The sequence below is a fragment of the Eubalaena glacialis genome, chromosome 5 (assembly GCF_028564815.1).
Source record: "Eubalaena glacialis isolate mEubGla1 chromosome 5, mEubGla1.1.hap2.+ XY, whole genome shotgun sequence".
In the NCBI taxonomy this organism is placed as follows: domain Eukaryota; kingdom Metazoa; phylum Chordata; class Mammalia; order Artiodactyla; family Balaenidae; genus Eubalaena; species Eubalaena glacialis.
The window spans coordinates 121,280,568-121,300,039 of record NC_083720.1 but is presented as its reverse complement, the minus strand read 5'-3'; the positions used below and the strand labels follow the sequence as shown (position 1 = coordinate 121,300,039).

At 38.6% G+C, this 19,472-nt stretch overlaps 1 protein-coding gene across 7 annotated transcripts in view; it reads left to right on the top strand.

Moving 5' to 3' along the window:
- Nucleotides 1-19,472, top strand: part of SMAD1 (SMAD family member 1) — an 87,078-nt gene that overhangs the window by 64,173 nt on the left and 3,433 nt on the right. For all 7 annotated transcript variants that reach the window (XM_061192561.1, XM_061192564.1, XM_061192565.1 and 4 more), the window contains exons 3-6: nucleotides 985-1,242; nucleotides 3,874-3,990; nucleotides 10,834-11,055; nucleotides 16,868-17,124. In XM_061192561.1, coding sequence (XP_061048544.1) covers nucleotides 985-1,242; nucleotides 3,874-3,990; nucleotides 10,834-11,055; nucleotides 16,868-17,124 — 854 coding nt within the window. The remainder of the gene's footprint in view (nucleotides 1-984; nucleotides 1,243-3,873; nucleotides 3,991-10,833; nucleotides 11,056-16,867; nucleotides 17,125-19,472) is intronic.

Genomic DNA, 19,472 nt, shown 5'->3' with positions numbered 1-19,472 from the left:
CAAGAAGCTTAGGATCTAACCCCAGTTAGGGCTCTGGAAGCCAGCCTGCCCTTCCCTTTATCATTGCCTTTGTAGTGGCTTTGCCTCTGGAGGTTTCTGGAGGTTGAGGACCATGCTAATTATTAACTCCTTAGGTTCCTAACATACGGAGCTTTTAGGAATGGCTTGAGTTGTTTTATTTCCTTCTCTACTGGTGTGTATGTTTTCTGGCCTTTGTACCTTGAGTATTCATTCAGTTAGCAAAATGTGGATTGTATGACCTGTTTCTTCCTTTGCCTATCAGGTAGTGATAAGGATTACTGAGAAGTGGGTAAATACATTAAGATCCTTAGAGGAAAAATGTTCATAAAGTATGACTGCTAGGACACAACATAAAGTCTGTCCCACAAATAATCATATTTTATCTAATTAACTGTTTTCATTGGCCTTTGGATTTTATACAGCTCACTGTATTTACCCTCTCAACTTTATTTACCACACTTCCTTTGGTTTAAAGTGAGTTAATGTGTCCATTTAAAGCATTTGTGGTGAATAACTCGTAGCATTCAATAAATATTATTAACTCTTAAATGTGAAATCTTATCAGCCAGGGATGTAAACTGGAATTGTCAGTGGTGATATATGTTCCTAGTTGTGCTTTGGTTTTTAGTGAATGAAAAAATTAAGAATAAGGGAACCTTAACATTTTTAACCTAAAAGAATGTATTTTTCAGACTTTCCTTGGGTAGTTTGTCAATGCTGCAGGTCTCAGGCATAGGCCATCAGTGATTCTAAGGAGACCGTAGTTTTTACTGCATTTATTCCTGAGTGAAAAATGTCTTTTCATTTGAATGGTGCTTTTGAGTTGGCAGCATGACAGTGTTCGAATAATTTGTTGTTACTTACAGATTATGATTCAACTTTATTGTGTTTTATTGTGACGTTATTAACGATTTTCATCATTCTCATTTTTGTCCCTCTTTTCTTTTCTTTCCCTTTTTCCAGTTCTTCCTCCAGTACTGGTTCCAAGACACAGTGAATATAATCCTCAGCACAGCCTCTTAGCTCAGTTCCGGAACTTAGGACAAAATGAGCCTCACATGCCACTCAACGCCACTTTCCCGGATTCTTTCCAGCAACCCAGCAGCCATCCGTTTCCTCATTCTCCCAATAGCAGTTACCCAAACTCTCCTGGGAGCAGCAGTAGCACCTACCCTCACTCTCCGACCAGCTCGGACCCAGGAAGCCCCTTTCAGATGCCAGGTAGGTTGCAGTGTTCCGTGATGTTCTGTGGTCAGATCCAAATTGTCATCACAGTGTTAAGGCGAAGCTGGGTTCCCTGGAATGGAGAGCGCTTTCCAGCCCTGGTACGTGGCACTGCTGCCTCTAGAACTCAGGATGCAACTTTGAATGAAAGGGGACTTCTAGCCAAGTAAGCCAGTGTTCTGTTTGTCTGGCACAGATGCTTGAATACATTTTCATTTTTGATTTTTGAAAGGTTTTAAAACAGCTGCATCCTTCTGGGAGTGGCATAGTTGTTCCAGCCTTTGCGCTTGATAAAAGAAAGAGGGAAAAAAAATAGCATGCTGCACGCATTTGCTGTTCCCATGCAAGGAAAAAACCCTGTCGTAAGTGCAACCTCAGAAAAGATATTTCCTGGGGGATCACACCCCACCACACAACTTAATTAAATTCGTTTAAGTGGTGATGTAATCCCCAGAAACATATACTTTAACAACAAAAGACTTGCATCAGGAGTACTGTAAACCATCTGCTTGTTTAACTTAACAAAGACAAAAAAACCATTATCCTTCTTTTTTAGACTTCTCTGGTGGTGTAATGTTTGTCAAATTAAATGATTAGTTAGGACATTATATTTTTCGAGTTATAGGTTCATAAGCGAGCACCTCAAAAAATGATTAGTGCCCAATTTCTCGCCAGCAGACCTCACAAAGGATACGCTAAGCAAAGATACACTTGACATCTGTTAACATTGCAGGAAGGGAAAATGAGTGGGCAAGCATGTTTAATGTATCACTTGAAATGTTTTCGGGCAGATTTGAATTCGACAGCAGAGCTGGTATGTCCTCAAGAATTGAAAAGTGGTCCACACTTGATATTCCTATCTTTTATTTATATATTTATTGCTTTTTTACATTTTTTAGCCTATTATTTTGCACTGTTTGTTTTTCAGTCGAAAACGGTTTAAGATGAGGGTGAGGGATAGACTTGTTTCAAAATCAAACTAGTATCATCTGGTAATCTGCTATCCACCGCACTCCCTCCTGGACCTGCTGGGTTTGAGGAACAGGTTAGTGGCAAGGAGGTTGTTTCGGAAGGCTGTGGAGCGGTGGCAGACCCAGGGTGGGCCCAAGAGTGAAAAAACTGAAGATTACTGCTTGAATTTACACCTTGTCCCCGGCTGTCAGGGTAATTTAAGGCACAGGCCAAGTAGAGGAAATACGGAGCAGAGAAAGCTGAGGGGGTGGGAGGAGGACCTTGTGGGGAGAGCAGAGCATCACTCAGAGTATCTGGTGCCTCCCAGGGACGCTGATGCCTGAAGCCGTTGATGACGTTTTCACCAGCTTGATTGCAGAAATGGTATTGGATGTGGTCTCAGAGGAGGCTCTTTGTCTTCATTCCTGGCTGGAAGTAAAGCAGAGGCAGTGTTACAGCTGCAGGGAAGAAGCTGAATTTTAAAAAGCTGGAGAAAGGGTGGAAAATACATCCAGATCAGGTCCCCATAGTCCTGTCTTTGTGCTCTGAGGCCTGGCTTGTTAGCACCTGGACGGTAGAAGTGGCCAGGTTGTGATTCAGCTGGAAAGTCAGTCTGGGAAATCTCTTGAGAAACTCTGAAAGAGTAGTGTTAGCTTTTTCTATTTGATGGTTGCCCTGAGTGGTCCAGAGTACCTATCCAAGCTATTGGTGGTTCTTTAAGGTGAAACTTTGTTCCCTGCTCTGTTGTATGTGCTAAGTGGTACGAGGTGGGCTCACCATAGCCCATGAGGAACTTGTTTTTCCATCACAAAGGATTGTTTGTGGGAAATCCTTATTTAAGAAAGCACAAGACTTGTGTTAGTGTTCTTTGTGTCAAAAATCACACTGTTTGCCTCTTATTTGCCAGTTAGCTGTGAGCTTTCCAGGAGAAACATGTATGCAAATTCTGAAATAGAAGATAGTTGTGACAAACTGATTTCTTTCCTATTATTCTGCTACTAGGGATTTCGAAACTCGTGATTATTTTTTTTTTAATATGGGTATAGAAGATTTTTTTAAAAATTTTATTGGGGTATAGTTGATTTACAACATTGTGTTAGTTTCAGGTGTACAGCAAAGTGAATCTGTTATATATTTAAGTGGGTAGGGAGAAGGTAGTCCTAGCAGATTTCTTGAAGTCATGGGAAATTCACAGTTGGAGTCAGTAAGTTGGCTGTAATGAAACTCAGTTGGTAAATTCCTAAGAGCCCATAGATTTAATGCAAGAGACCCTGAAGCTCCTTTTCTTAAGAAGTCCTGCGTAGCTTTCGAAGGTTTTCCGTCCACCAGGGAAATGATGAAATGCAGAGGTCCTTTTAAAGTGGGTTGGGTGAAAGCATGTTTAAATGCCCTTCTGATTGTTTTAAAATGGCATGATCCTCGGTAGGCAGACAACTTCTAGAACTGGCATATGGTGCTTTCGTCCCACTGAATCTTCACTACAATTGTATAAGATTATTTATTGCATAAGATGGTAGTAATTTTCAAAAAGTGTACACCAAGTCCAGCGCCTGTAGCATCTAATCTTCCGATGGGGAGGTTGAAATGGCAACTTAATCTCTTTAAGAATTTCGGCACCGAAGAGAATATATGTTTTAAGCACGTGTGTTTACTAAAGCTTTTTTTCAAATTTTGTAGCCGATACGCCTCCACCTGCTTATCTGCCTCCTGAAGACCCCATGACCCAGGATGGCTCTCAGCCCATGGACACAAATATGATGGCGCCTTCACTGCCCTCAGAAATCAACAGAGGAGGTAAAATGAATTGCTGCTTATTCCCTTTTAGAGTCTGAAGTTTATCTGTCCAAGTGTTGCTTTCTCTCACAGATTTTTATTAGTCTTTAAAAAGATAGCTATTTGAAAAAGATAGAGCACTTATAGTAAGAGAAGCTCAATAGAAAGAATTCTTTGGATTACAGATAAGCCTTTTATATGAAGAACAGGCACACTGATTTAACTAATGAAGGCCTAGATATAATTGTGCAGTCATCTGTTTATAACTTCAATACTCAATACTTTTGAATTGGTGATAAAAGAGTATTTTTAAGTGAAAGACAAAGGATGTTGAGGGAGAAAAAAGAACATAAAACTAGAGTTTTCACCAGTGATGTCCAAAATTTATAGTTCATATAACAAGGCTTTCCAAAAGGTTCTTTGGTCGTTGGGATAGATATTCATAAGCCCCATCTATTTTCTAGGCCTCATCTATGTATAGCTGCAGCTGAAACAAACTAATAGCTTTTGTTCCCTTCTTGCTCTATTTATTTGTTTCTTACCTTGTTACAAGAAGGGATGGGAGGCACATGTTTTTCCTATCCTTACCCTGAGGAGCCGACTTCTTTTCCTCTCTAGTAGAGGGTGGGTCTTTGTGATCTCTGGCAGTGTCTGAGAGGAGGATGCATCATTCTGCCAGGTCTGCAGAGGCTTAAGCGAGCAGGGAACTCGGGTAAATAAGCATTGGGAGAATCCCTGAGCATCTGTAAGAAGTCATGACCACACGTTGAATGAAACTGTCCCCAGGTAACCTCCCCTGGAGGAAAGTGCTTCACTGGCCCGCTCAACAGCGGCAGAGATGGATCATTCAATTTGTATTCATTTAATGCAAATTGAAGTTAAAATGCCATTTCATTACTAGGTATGTCTTATCGCATTCTTATCACTTTTTTAGTAAAGGTCTGGAGATACCTCAGACTTTGTCAGAGTTGCTGATATTTTTTAACTTCTTAAAAGTTGTGGATGAACTCAAAGAACCTTCCTTCAGTGTGCAGTGTAATAAATTGGAATTTACACCTTTTTAATCTATAAACATTTCTTATATCTTTTTTATTAGCTCTGTATTTTGATAATCTCTAGAATATACTCTCAAACATAAAATTATGAGTTGACAAAGATTTTGGTTGGGGAAAATAACTCCTGTCTCACACATCTTTGGAATGTGTATTTGGGGAACAGAATAGCAGGAGAGAATGGGCACAGCACTGTGAAACAGTTATAAGCCTGTGGACCTGCAGCCATGGTGGCTAAGCCCAAAATGTCTGATTTCAGGAAATAGACCTTTAATTTGCTTTAAAATTTTTCCTTTAAATGGCTTAAAATTCTCTCCCCATTAGAATAAGTTTACACTTAATATTTTCATGAGGACGGGCTATTGGCCTTGTGGTTGTTATACTTTGGTGGTTTTCCTGGAGCAGGGGTCAGCAGACTGCAGCCCACAGGCCACTTCAGCCTGCTGCCTGTTTTTGTAAATAAAGCTTTATTGGGACACAGCTGTGTTCTTTCATTACATATTATCTGTGGCTGCTTTTGCACAGCTAGGGCACAGTTGAATAGGGGCCATAGAGACCACGTGGCCCCCAAGACCTTTCTGGCCTTTTACAGAAAAAAAATTGTCAGCCTCCAACCTGGATGAATAGTCCTGTGAGCAATCCTGATAGCTGATTGAAGCCCTCTCTTGGACTTCCCTGATGGTCCAGTGGTTAAGACTCCGAGCTTCCAATGCACGGGGTGCACGTTTGATCCGTGGTCGGGGAAGTTCCGCATGCTGTGCAGCACAGCCGGAAAAAAAAAAAGCCTTCTCTTAATGATGTTGCAGTCTTCCTTAAGATTTGGCACCTGTAAATCACTAAAACTTTGCTCTTTGAAATACAGCTTATTGACATGGGGTAACACTTAGCAAACAGGGAAGATGGTGTATGTTTGTGTTCAGCTTACCCGCTTAAGTGTATAAAGCAGTTACTGTATGTGTGGATTTTTTTTTTTTCCACACACACACACTGTATTTTATTTTTACAAGAGATAAATAGACTGACACCAAGCATTGTACATGGATGACCACAACAAAAGCAACAATGATTGCAATTACCAAACACGAAACACACTCATACTATGTCATAATATTGACATTCAGTCCGGTAATCCTCCACTGTAACAGCTCCTTTACTTTGCAGTGAAAATTGATTTGTATATTCTTTGCCTCTGAGTCCTTGTGGGATTTTTTTTTTTTTTTAATTCAAACAGAAAGTCACAAAAATTATACTCATCCTCATCAGTTCACTCAGTCCCATGTAATTAATTTTTTTTTATCTTGATCTTTTGTTAGCACTTTTTTGAGTTCATCAGTTTTTCATTAGAGTTCTGAAAATGCTTATTCATTCAGTTCATCAGTACAGTCAGTTACCAGAAACCTGTACTTGTCAGAGTCTTTTCCATGAATTTCTTGAAGATGAAACCCTTTTATAGGAACATATTTGCAAAAGCATCAGAGTACACCCAGAACTGTCTGTAAATGACAAAAGACTTAAAAATGACCACGGTTAAAGATTTGATGAAAGTTCATAATAATGCAGTTGACAAGAAAATTAGTTATTTCTGAGATATACATTTTAAAGTAATAACTAGGATTATGACTTATAACATTATACCAGAACATATAAGATTTTTAGAAATTTTATGTAATGTCTGAAACATTTATATTAACATATTTCCATACAAATAACCCAATGAAAGTTTAGTATTAGTTGTTTTGTTTGTTTGTTTTTTTATACTGCAGGTTCTTATTAGTCATCAATTTTATACACATCAGTGTATACATGTCAATCCCAATCGCCCAATTCAGCACACCACCATCCCCACCCCACCGCAGTTTTCCCCCCTTGGTGTCCATATGTCTGTTCTCTACATCTGTGTCTCAACTTCTGCCCTGCAAACCGGCTCATCTGTACCATTTTTCTAGGTTCCACATACATGCATTAGTATACGATATTTGTTTTTCTCTTTCTGACTTACTTCACTCTGTATGAGAGTCTCTAGATCCATCCACGTCTCAACAAATGACTCAATTTCATTCGTTTTTACGGCTGAGTAATATTCCATTGTATATATGTACCACAACTTCTTTATCCATTCGTCTGTTGATGGGCATTTAGGTTGCTTCCATGACCTGGCTATTGTAAATAGTGCTGCAATGAACATTCGGGTGCATGTGTCTTTTTGAATTACGGTTTTCTCTGGGTATATGCCCAGTAGTGGGATTGCTGGGTCATATGGTAATTCTATTTTTAGTTTTTTAAGGAACCTCCATATTGTTCTCCATAGTGGCTGTATGAATTTACATTCCCACCAACGGTGCAAGAGGGTTCCCTTTTCTCCACACCCTCTCCAGCATTTGTTGTTTGTAGATTTTCTGATGATGCCCATTCTAACTGGTGTGAGGTGATACCTCATTGTAGTTTTGATTTGCATTTCTCTAATCATTAGTGATGTTGAGCATCTTTTCATGTGCTTCGTGGCCGTCTGTATGTCTTCTTTGGAGAAATGTCTATTTAGGTCTTCTGCCCATTTTTGGATTGGGGTGTTTGTTTCTTTAATATTGAGCTGAATGAGCTGTTTATATATTTTGGAGATTAATCCTTTGTCCGTTGATTCGTTTGCAAATATTTTCTCCCATTCTGAGGGTTGTCTTTTCGTCTTGTTTATGGTTTCCTTTGCTGTGCAAAAGCTTTGAAGTTTCATTAGGTCCCATTTGTTTATTTTTGTTTTTATTTCCATTACTCTAGGAGGTGGATCAAAAAAGATCTTGCTGTGGTTTATGTCAAAGAGTGTTCTTCCTATGTTTTCCTCTAAGAGTTTTATAGTGTCTGGTCTTACATTTAGGTCTCTAATCCATTTTGAGTTTATTTTTGTGTATGGTATTAGGGAGTATTCTAATTTCATTCTTTTACATGTAGCTGTCCAGTTTTCCCAGCACCTCTTATTGAAGAGACTGTCTTTTCTCCATTGTATGTCTTTGCCTTCTTTGTCATAGATTAGTTGACCATAGGTGCGTGGGTTTATCTCTGGGCTTTCTATCTTGTTCCATTGATCTATGTTTTTGTTTTTGTGCCAGTACCATATTGTCTTGATTACTGTAGCTTTGTAGTATAGTCTGAAGTCAGGGAGTCTGATTCCTCCAGCTCCGTTTTTTTCCCTCAAGACTGCTTTGGCTATTCGGGGTCTTTTGTGTCTCCATACAAATTTTAAGATGATTTGTTCTAGTTCCATAAAAAATGCCATTGGTAATTTGATAGGGATTGCATTGAATCTGTAGATTGCTTTGGGTAGTATAGTCATTTTCACAATGTTAATTCTTCCAATCCAAGAACATGGTATATCTCTCCATCTGTTGGTATCATCTTTAATTTCTTTCATCAGTGTCTTATAGTTTTCTGCATACAGGTCTTTTGTCTCCCTAGGTAGGTTTATTCCTAAGTATTTTATTCTTTTTGCTGCAATGGTAAATGGGAGTGTTTCCGTAATTTCTCTTTCAGGTTTTTCATCATTAGTGTATAGGAATGCAAGAGATTTCTGCATTAATTTTGTATCCTGCAACTCTACCATATTCATTAATTAGCTCTAGCAGTTTTCTGGTGGCAGTTTTAGGATTCTCTATGTATAGTATCATGTCATCTGCAAACAGTGACAGTTTTACTTCTGCTTTTCCAATTTGTATTCCTTTTATTTCTTTTTCTTCTCTGATTGCCGTGGCTAGGACTTCCAGAACTATGTTGAATAATAGTGGTGAGAGTGGACATCCTTGTCTCGTTCCTGATCTCAGAGGAAATGCTTTCAGTTTTTCACCATTGAGAATGATGTTTGCTGTGGGTTTGTCATATATGGCCTTTATTATGTTGAGGTAGGTTCCCTCTATGCCCACTTTCTGGAGAGTTTTTATCATAAATGGGTGTTGAATTTTGTCAGTAGCTTTCTCTGCATCTATTGAGATGATCATATGGTTTTTATTCTTCAATTTGTTAATATGGTGTATCACATTGATTGATTTGCGTATATTGAAGAATCCTTGCATCCCTGGGATAAATCCCACTTGATCGTGGTGTATGATCCTTTTAATGTGTTGTTGGATTCTGTTTGCTAGTATTTTGCTGAGGATTTTTGCATCTATATTCATCAGTGATATTGGTCTGTAATTTTCTTTTTTGGTAGTGTCTTTGTCTGGTTTTGGTATCAGGGTGATGGTGGCCTCATAGAATGAGTGTGGGAGTGTTCCTTCCTCTGCAATTTTTGGAAGAGTTTGAGAAGGATGGGTGTTAGCTCTTCTCTAAATGTTTGATAGAATTCACCTGTGAAGCCATCTGGTCCTGGACTTTTGTTTGTTGGAAGATTTTTAATCACAGTTTCAATTTCATTACTTGTGATTGGTCTGTTCATATTTTCTGTTTCTTCCTGGTTCAGTCTTGGAAGGTTATACCTTTCTAAGAATTTGTCCATTTCTTCCAGGTTGTCCATTTTATAGGCATAGAGTTGCTTGTAGTACTCTCTTAGGATGCTTTGTATATCTGTGGTGTCTGTTGTAACTTCTCCTTTTTCATTTCTGATTTTATTGATTTGAGTCCTCTGCCTCTTTTTCTTGATGAGTCTGGCTAATGACTTATCAATTTTGTTTATCTTCTCAAAGAACCAGCTTTTAGTTTTATTGATCTTTGCTATTGTTTGTGTGGATTTTCTTAATGATCATTTTCCTTATTTTCTTTACCGAATTCTACAGTAAAGCTCATTTTAACATTCGTGGAGGTTGATGTTAAGGACACAGAGGTCATTCTCCCTTAACAGTTAGAGTTCGTGCTTCCAATGTGGATATTCTCTTTTTTTTTTTTTTTTTAAGATTGTACACTCAAGTCTTCATAAACCTCAGATCATTGCATATTGGCATACTAGATAAATATGGTTTGTATTCCTGGAATTGCTAAAGCAGTGGTATAAGAGGTTTTACTACAGAAGGAACTTATCTTTAGAACTTTTTAGTTGCAAATGTTTAGAAGCATGTTCTGTTTGGAGATTTGTTAGTCTTAAGAGATTTGACTTAACAAGCTGCATCCTGTCAGTAAAGTTGGGTAATTTCCATTGTTGGCCCATTCTGGGAATGGAGAGACAAAACACACCTGCTCTGCATGACTTAAAGCAAATATAAGGAAGTTAGCATGAAATCTGGATGAGAGAGATATGATTCATCCTGTAAGAATGGCCAGCTGGCAGGATTTCTTCCTGAGCTTGAGGACTGGAGCAAAGCTGTAGCTGTGAGAGTTATTGGCAACCGAATGTGAAGTAAGGTAACTTCTTATCAATAATTAGAAACTGATTTTCATTGCTTTGAAAAAGCATCGGCATACTGAGGCATTGTCCAAAGTAATTCCTCTTTGTGCCAGCGCCTTTGGCATATTTCCTGTCCTCTATTGTTCTCTCCGCACTTGTTATTTCACTTGCCACTTGTTGCATTTCTTTAGATGGTGAGCCAGGGTCAGTGGTGGGGTCATTTCCATTTTGGTGAATTACAGGGCGTTCAGCACGTGCTGCTCGTGTGCTTGCTTAGCCAGTGTCTCGGTTATCTGATAGCCATTGGAGAAAATATCTTCCAGTGAAAGGTGAACGTCGCACTTAGCAAGGAGTACCTGCATCCGAGATCAGAGATAAACTCTATACATTGTAATAGCAGTGGCTTTTTCACATCTTCATTCCACGACCCTGAGCCAACTTCACGACACAGTTTCAGTTTTTGAGAGCCCAGGGCACTCACCATGGTTGACTCTAAGCTTTTCTTTCTTAAAGATGTTCAAGCAGTTGCTTACGAGGAACCAAAACACTGGTGCTCTATTGTCTACTACGAGCTCAATAATCGTGTGGGCGAAGCTTTCCATGCCTCCTCCACGAGCGTGCTGGTGGATGGTTTCACCGATCCTTCCAACAACAAGAACCGTTTCTGCCTTGGGCTGCTCTCCAACGTCAACCGGAATTCCACTATCGAAAACACTAGGCGACATATCGGGAAAGGTGAGTTTTCACTGGAACCTCTCTCAAATGTTTGTCTGTCGTGTCCCTCTTCCCCCAGAACTCACCAGTCGTTCCTGGAGTCAATACCAGATGATATACACTTGCCGCTACAGTTTGTAAATATTTTTTCAATTTGTATTATCAGGAAGTTCTTCATTTTCCAATCAGCAATTTTTGTGGTTTGCTGACTCGTAATAATTATAGCTGGAATAGTGATTTGCTATCTGGGGACACCATTCTATCACATGTTTTGCCGAAGAATGAAATAGCTGTTAAAAAATTCTTTACAACCTAAAACTAAAAGCAAAAAGCAAATGAAAACAAGTAAACCGAGTGTATTTCAAATGAATACCATAACTCACTGGGGAAAAAAAAAAGAACTAATTCAAAAAAACTTATGAATATATAGTATTTGGCTATAGAACCTCAGCCTGAGCCAGGTAAGGTAGAGCGACTGCAAACAAATCCTGAACTCTTTTTAGTAGACTTGATTATTTAGTGGCAGTATGAAGGAGACAGTTATGAAATTTTAAGATGTATTATAGTATTAAGCAAATGACAAAATGTGTGGCTGTTGTGGGAAACCTGGGTTTTCACTGTGGAATAAGAAGAGACATACAAGTGTGGAGGAGGGTAAAAAATAAACCCTGTGGAGGTATCAGTGTGAGATCGTGATTTTAATAATGTGTATATGCATGTTTATGTCCTCCTGTACACATGTATGTATGCACGTGTCTGAAGGCATATGTAGATGTGTCTCTGCATGCATATAGTTTCTGATCTGTCTGCTGAGAGGGCCAAGAGGCAAAGATACCCAGTAGTAATATGCACATACAGTGCTCAGACCATCATCTCTTAACTCCGTGGCCGCTAAGAGGAACCGGGGCTTTTGGAGAAAGGGCTGACTGCAAGGCTGGGACAGGTAGACGCAAGATGAGCCGAAACATTCTGTTATGTCCGGAAGTAAACAAATACTTATGCATAAGATGGAGGCATTTCCCAGGAGCCAACTTGGAGGGGCTTCCACTGGCCAACTCTGGGACAGTTCGAGCGCCAAAATAATTAAATACAGTAGTGAGTTTTAAACCACTGGAAAACCATAGTAATTCATAAGTCCATGCCGATAATCGATAAATAAATGAATGGGGGAGGCTGACTGGTAAATGCAGAGTGAGTTGGTGGAGTTAGAAAGTCCCCATTTTGCAGCCATCAGGCAAGAATAGTCAGTGATGCTAAATATAGAGAGAATTTTTTATGAGAATCAGGATATTTTCATGGTCTTTAAGCATCTCCTCCCAGGCTGCCTATTACTGACACGGGAGAATAAAAATCAGTAACTATTTAGTGGAGAAATTGGACAACATCTTGACTAGGCGATGAGAATTATCATCGCCAGTGAGCGGCAGATGGAGGTCGTGAACCTCCAGCTGTGGTGCTCTGAGGAGGGAGTAACGTCACCTACACAGAAATCCAGCTGAGCATGCAGATCTGAATCGAATCTCAGGGTGCCTTCAGACAGACCCCAGACACAAAGGGTGAAGAGGGACTGACTGTATTCTTCCAAAATACTGATGTCGAAAGACAAAGGTGTGAGAATGTTCCACATTAAAACGGCTAAAGAAACACGACAGCTCTATGTAATAATCTGCCCCTGGTCGTGATCCTGCAGCAGACAGGGGGAAATACTACAAAGAGCATTACTGGGCTCAGCAGACAGAATTAGAATATGAGTGGTAGATAAGATAAAAGTATTACATCAGTGTTAAATGCAGTCGCATTGCTGCTTATGCTGTGGCTTGCAAGAGAAGACCCCTATTCTTGGGAAATACACACTTAAGTATGTAAGGGTAAAGGACCATGATGAAGTGGTTCAGGAAGAAATTATATATGTATCTTATGTTTATAGATAGAGATATCTCTCCACCTAAAACAATCCTGTGTCCGAATGTATACACGTATGTACCTGTGTGTGTGTATATGAGGGTGTGTGTGGAAGAATAGAGAGGACGGAGGTACCCATGATGAAGCATATGGAGTGAACTGTCCCAACAGGTGAATCTGGAGAATGGTTGTGTGGGTGTTCTTTGTTCTGTTTTTCTTTGTTGTTTGTTCTATTTCTGTAAGTTTTGAAATTATTTCCAGAGTAAAATTTTTTTAAATGACCTACTATGAAATTTAGACCAAATTAAAAGGTTATTCAGTATGTGCTTAAAAGACATTTGAGAAGAAGTTTAACATTGAATCCTGGAAACACAAACAACAACTCTTAAAACAGGAACTGATAGATAGTTCCTTAGTATGCTTAAGGAAAAAAAATAAGCCTAAACTACACATCTAATGATGAAATGTCAGAACTCAGGTTCATATCGTATGGGTATCTTTCTGCGGTCTGTAAACCCCTGAAATTGTATATAAACACAATTTTGCATACATTTGGGACAGAGGGACAGTTTTCATTATATTCTAAAGTTGACCATTACTCCAACGTAGTAAAAAGCCATTGTACTCTGGAACATTCCTATTAACAATTAGGAAGAAAGTAAGGATTCTGGGAATGCTGTTATTTCAAATTGTTCCAGATGCCTCGACTCTATTTTTATAAATTATATGTCAGTTTTCTTTAATCTGGCAATAACCAGTTAGAAAATATAATGGAGAGGAAAATTACATTCTGAGTAGCAACAGAACGCATAAATAATCTGAAGCAGCAATATATGAGAATTATGAAAAGAAAACCAAATTTCACTGAGAGCGAAAGAAAATTTGAATAATAAATAGGTAGTCTGTGTTCCTTAAAGAAAAGGCTTAATATTGTGAGAACATTTTAAGGATATTCATTCTTCCTAATTTAATTCATAGTTTAAACAATCCATGTCAGAATCACAATGTTTTGTTTTTTGAAAGTTGGAAGATGTATTCTGCATATTACCCAGAAGGATAAATAAGTGAAAGTAGCTAAATTTTTTAATGGAAGAGTAAAGAAAAAATTCTCAAGGTGAGGATTAATGAAAGATTATGAAACTACAATTAAATCGGTGTGTAGACAAAACAATAGAATAAAGTAAACTCAGACTATACTGTGTTTAAAAATTTAATGTATGATAAGTGAAGCGTAACAAATTAGTAGAGTCTTCCAGTGGTCCTGCAATAACAAAGTTAGCTTTGGGGTGAGGCTGGGGGTAGAAACCCTGACCTCATTCCACATATGCAAATGGCTTAATGAGTTGAATTATTTTTTAAGGCAAGCTATTGAAAAGCTAGAAGAACATATATTGATCAAGAGTGGCAGAGATTTGGACTTCCCTGGTGACGCAGTGGTTGGGAGTCCACCTGCCAATGCAGGAGACACGGGTTCGATCCCTGGTCCGGGAGGATCCCACGTGCGGCGGAGCGGCTGAGTCCGCGTGCCATAACTACTCCGCAATAAGCCCATGCACCGGAATGAAGAGTAGCCCCCGCTCTCCGCAACTGGAGAAAAGCCTGCACGCGGCAGCGAAGACCCAACACAGACAAAAATTAAATAAATTAAATAAATTAAAAAAAAAAAAGATGAGATAGACTGGAAAATGCTTTTAAAAAAAAAAAAGAGTGGCAGAGATTTTCTAAGCATAAAAAGCAACAGAAAGATTGCAAGAGATTTGTCTACTTAAAGATTTCAAACTGTAGGTTAAAGAAAAACGATACCGTGAACAAAATTAAAAGACAAAGGACTAATGGGGAAACAAATAAGAAATAAATTATTTATATCTTTCCTATATGCACAGCTCATTAAAAAAATAATAAAAATACTAGAACCCCAGAGGAATAAATAAGTAAGAAATATGAACAGTAAATCCATAAGAGAAACACAGATGGCTAGTAAACAGAGGAGAGCATATCAAGGCTCATGTGCAAATTAAAACAATATTGTTTTCTAGCTATAAATTAGGGGAATTTCCTTGTTTTAAACTCAGACTCAGTACTGGCGCAGGTGAAGTGAGAAAGGCACTCATCTGCTGGAGAGAGAGTATATTGATACAAGCACTCTGGCAAAGTGAATCAAGAGCCTTCGATCCAATGACTTAACTTGCAGGAATCGCTCCTAATGATATTATCAAAAATTATGCTGAGACACTGATCATGGCATTGTTATCATAGCAGAAAATTAGTATCAACAGAATGGTCCAGTAATGGGAGAATCCTTTAAATAAATTGTTGTAGTCATTCAATGGTGGAGATTTGTTAAATGTTTGCAAAGAAAGTTTAATGATAACTCAAGACCGAATACGATGTGTATTCACAGTTATTGCCTCTGGGCCACTAAAGGAGTGATAATGTTTTCTGCTTCTTTATATTTTGCTTTACTTTCTAAATTTTCTAAAATGAAAATTCCTCATTTTTATAATCAGGAAAAAAGTAGCAAACACACACACCCTTAAATTGTTTTCTCTACATCAGACAGAAAAATGGGCTTCTGCTCCAGCGGCTATTTAATTGTTACAGCAGTCTTAGCCATTGTGTATATGTATCAACACAGCACATAGTATTTTTTTTTCATTTTTCTAAAATACTTTAGTTCACTCAAATCCTGACAGCCCTGTAGACACAGCCAGCAGCTCAACTTGGATTTTTTTTCCTTCTTCCTTTTTTTAATATCTTTATTGGAGAATAGTTGCTTTCCACTGTTCTGTTAGTTTATGCTGTACAACAAAGTGAATCAGCTGTACGTATACATATATCCCCATGTCCCCTCCCTCTTGAGTCTCCCTCCCACCCTCCCTATCCCACCCCTCTAGGTGGTCACAGAGCACTGAGCTGATCTCCCTGCACTACACAGCAGGTTCCCACTAACCATCCATTTTACATTTGGTAGTGTATATATGTCAGTGCTACTCTCTCACTTCGTCCCAGCTTCCCTTTCCCCCCACTGTGTCCTCAAGTCCGTTCTCTACGTCTGCGTCTTTATTCCTGCCCTGCCCCTAGGTTCATCAGTACTGTTTTTTTTGGATTCTATATATGAGCACATAGTATTTTGGATGAGACAATAGTTCTAGCATTGACTAAGCTTTGCCAGAGTTACCTGCAAGGTCCATCACTGAAAGCCACATGGGATGTGACTCTGTTTGCTGGGTGGCCTATAATGGTGTGGGGGTTTTGTGAGAGTGGTTTTTTCCCCTTTCATTTTTTTTAAAGGCTGGGTAAGATCAATTTCCTACACTCCTGGCACTCTGTGTCTCACAGGAAGAAGTTTGGAGCAGATAATAGTTGAGTGAGATCAGATTCCACACAGTATGAATTATTTTTTCTAGGTTTTTTTTTTTTTTCCTGGACCTTACATCTTACACTTCTCAGCAATACTTCCTCCACCTGTGGTTTTCTAGTTCCTTTACTCCTCTCGATCCTCCCTTCCCCTACCCTAAAATTTTTCGAAAAGCTTAGCTGCAAAATAAATACAAGAGAGCTTATGTAACGAATATGCGTAGGATCCCATGGTCAAGTTCAGCTTTATTGTGCTATGTTTTTAAAGTGAGAATTTGCTCTCAATCCATGGCCAAATAGGCATTAAATGCTTTTCAAAATGAAATTGCTGCACTCTGTTACTTATTTTTAAGAGACTTTGTTGTGTTATTTCCTGCAACCTTCTAGACATGCATGTTGACATATGGACATTGTATTAACTAATACAGTTAACTAAGATTTTATCAATTGTGCAAGACTTGGAGAATGTCTGTTTATCGAATCAACCATGTAAATTTACATTCTGAAGCTACATGGATGCTTTTCAGCTGTGAAAAGCGATAATGACCACACTCTATGCTTTGTCTCCCTGCAGGAGTTCATCTTTATTATGTCGGAGGCGAGGTATATGCCGAATGCCTCAGTGACAGTAGTATCTTTGTGCAAAGTCGGAACTGCAACTACCATCACGGATTTCATCCCACTACTGTTTGCAAGATCCCTAGTGGGTGTAGTTTGAAAATTTTTAACAACCAAGAATTTGCTCAGTTACTGGCACAGTCTGTGAACCATGGCTTTGAGACAGTCTATGAGCTTACAAAAATGTGTACTATTCGCATGAGCTTTGTGAAGGTAAGTGATCTCTGATTCCTCTGGTCAGGGTTTAACGCACTTCCATGTTATATGTAAATCTATATCCTCTTGATATGTGTCCATAGACACCAACTTATTATCTAGACATTTTTAACCTCTAACAAGGATGTCAACTATGAGGAAAGTATCATTGGAATATAGGAGTGTTTGTGTTAAATGTTAGTAGTAGCAGGCTTTAATAACTTTTCCTTATTCAAGTAGCACTATTTTAGCTATTGTAATACTATTAGAATATGTTATGTATATATATATAAAGTATATGCTTTAAATTCACGGTTGTCTTATGAGATCCATTCTTTTTCTTTTTCTTTTTTTGTTTATTTATTTTTTGGCTGTGCCGTGTGGCTTCAGGGCTCTTAGTTCCCTGACTAGGGGTTGAACCTTCGCCCTAGGCAGTGAAAGCGCAGAGTCCTAACCCCTGGGCCGCCAGGGAATTCCCAGAGATCAGTTCTATAAACGCACCCCTCTTTTTTTTTTTAATGCTATGCTTGTTAGTACTTTTAGGACGGTGACACTTGTTACTTTTGTTTCAACAATAAGCAAGTGGTCTTTTTTTTGTGTGAAAGTAAAAGTTCATCACACTGGGATTTATTTTTGATTGGTCAGTTTTTTAGTGGTTCCAGTAAAGCTTGTGATTTTCTGTTTTGTTTTTTTTTTCAAAAAAACAATAATTTATTCTCAGGTACGTATGGGTGGGCAAGGGATGCACTGATCTAGTATGAGTGCCACTGGGGGTGGCTCTGTCCCATATGACACTCATCCTTTTTTTTTTTAATACATCTTTATTAGAGTATAACTGCTTTACAATGTTGTGTTAGTTTCTGCTATACAACAAAGTGAATCAGCTGTACGTATACATATATCCCCATATCCCCTCCCTCTTGCGTCTCCCTCCCACCCTCCCTATCCCACCCCTCTAGGTGGTCACAAAGCACCGAGCTGATCTCCCTGTGCTATGCAGCTGCTTCCCACTAGCTATCTGTTTTACATTTGGTAGTGTATATATGGCAAGGCTACTCTCTCACTACATCCCAGCCTCCCCTTCCCCCGATTTTCTTATATTCAAGAGTTAATAAGGCCCTTGCCTCAGCGCTAGGATCGTGCTCTGAGGTTTGAGGAGGGTGAAGGTTACAGACATTGCTCACAAGAATTGATCTCTTTTTTGCCTCCTCTTCTGCCTCTGAGAAATAAAAAGTTTTAAGATGCCATCGAAATGGGAAAAAGAAACTCATATGTCTGATTAAATTTATGAGTTAGAAACTTATTCTAGTGGCTGACTGACTTGGCTCTGAATCCTCAAAGATAGATTTTCCTCCTCTGTTACTCTGAGAAACAAAACTAATTATATATTTGGGCGAGGCAGTCACCTTTCATATCCTCTCTTCAGAAGCTTACAGAACTTGTTGTTAAACCTGTTCTGTGATGTATTTATTACAGAGGGTAACTTTGGAACCTTACTTTGTTAATCATCCTTTATGTCAAAGATATCTTTCCCTGAATATCATTTTTTCCCTACTTCTTTGAGTCACATTAGCAGATTTTCACTGTGTTTTCTTAGTGTTTGTTTTCTTGAAACACAATTCAACAGTTTCTTATAGCTGAGTCTGGAACCTTTTTAGTATTGAAGGAGGTTTTTTTTTTACCTTTTAAAGAGGTTTACCTATATGCTATATGTACCTATGAGACTACAAAGAGCTTTCTCATCCATTATTAATGTGCACTGTTTAATTTTTGACTTAGCATTTTGACTGAAATGAATTTTAAAATGAGAACAGTGACTTGCCAGCATTGTTTGTGTTTGTTGTTTTTATTGATATGGAGGAAAGAAGACCTCTTGAGAGTCAGGAGATCCAGGTTCTAGTTCTGTGTGTGTGATTAAGGCCCTGGGATTCCTTCCTGATCCCCACTTTCATTATCTTTAAAATGGGTGGCTGCATTTGGGGAACTGTGGTGATCATTACTGAGGTCCCTTGATAAGTCCATTGCCACTGAAGGACCACTCTAGGAGAATTTATGACCCGAATGCTCCAATTGGCTTTCTCCTCAAACTTCTTTCTTATGGATTACCCAATCAATTTTAATGATTTTACTTTTACACATTTTTAATTACTGACTTCTACACAAGTAAAAACCACCGTTATGCTGATAAAAAGTGTTTATAAGGCAAAGATATGCATTAAAAATGTATTAGATTTCACTTATTCAGCGAACATTTTTAGCACCATTCCAGAGAATTAATACAAAGATGAAAAAGCACCTAAAGTTTCTAGCTTCAAGATGCTGATGGCCCAGTCTGTGTTTAATTATAATATAAAGTGGTAAGTATT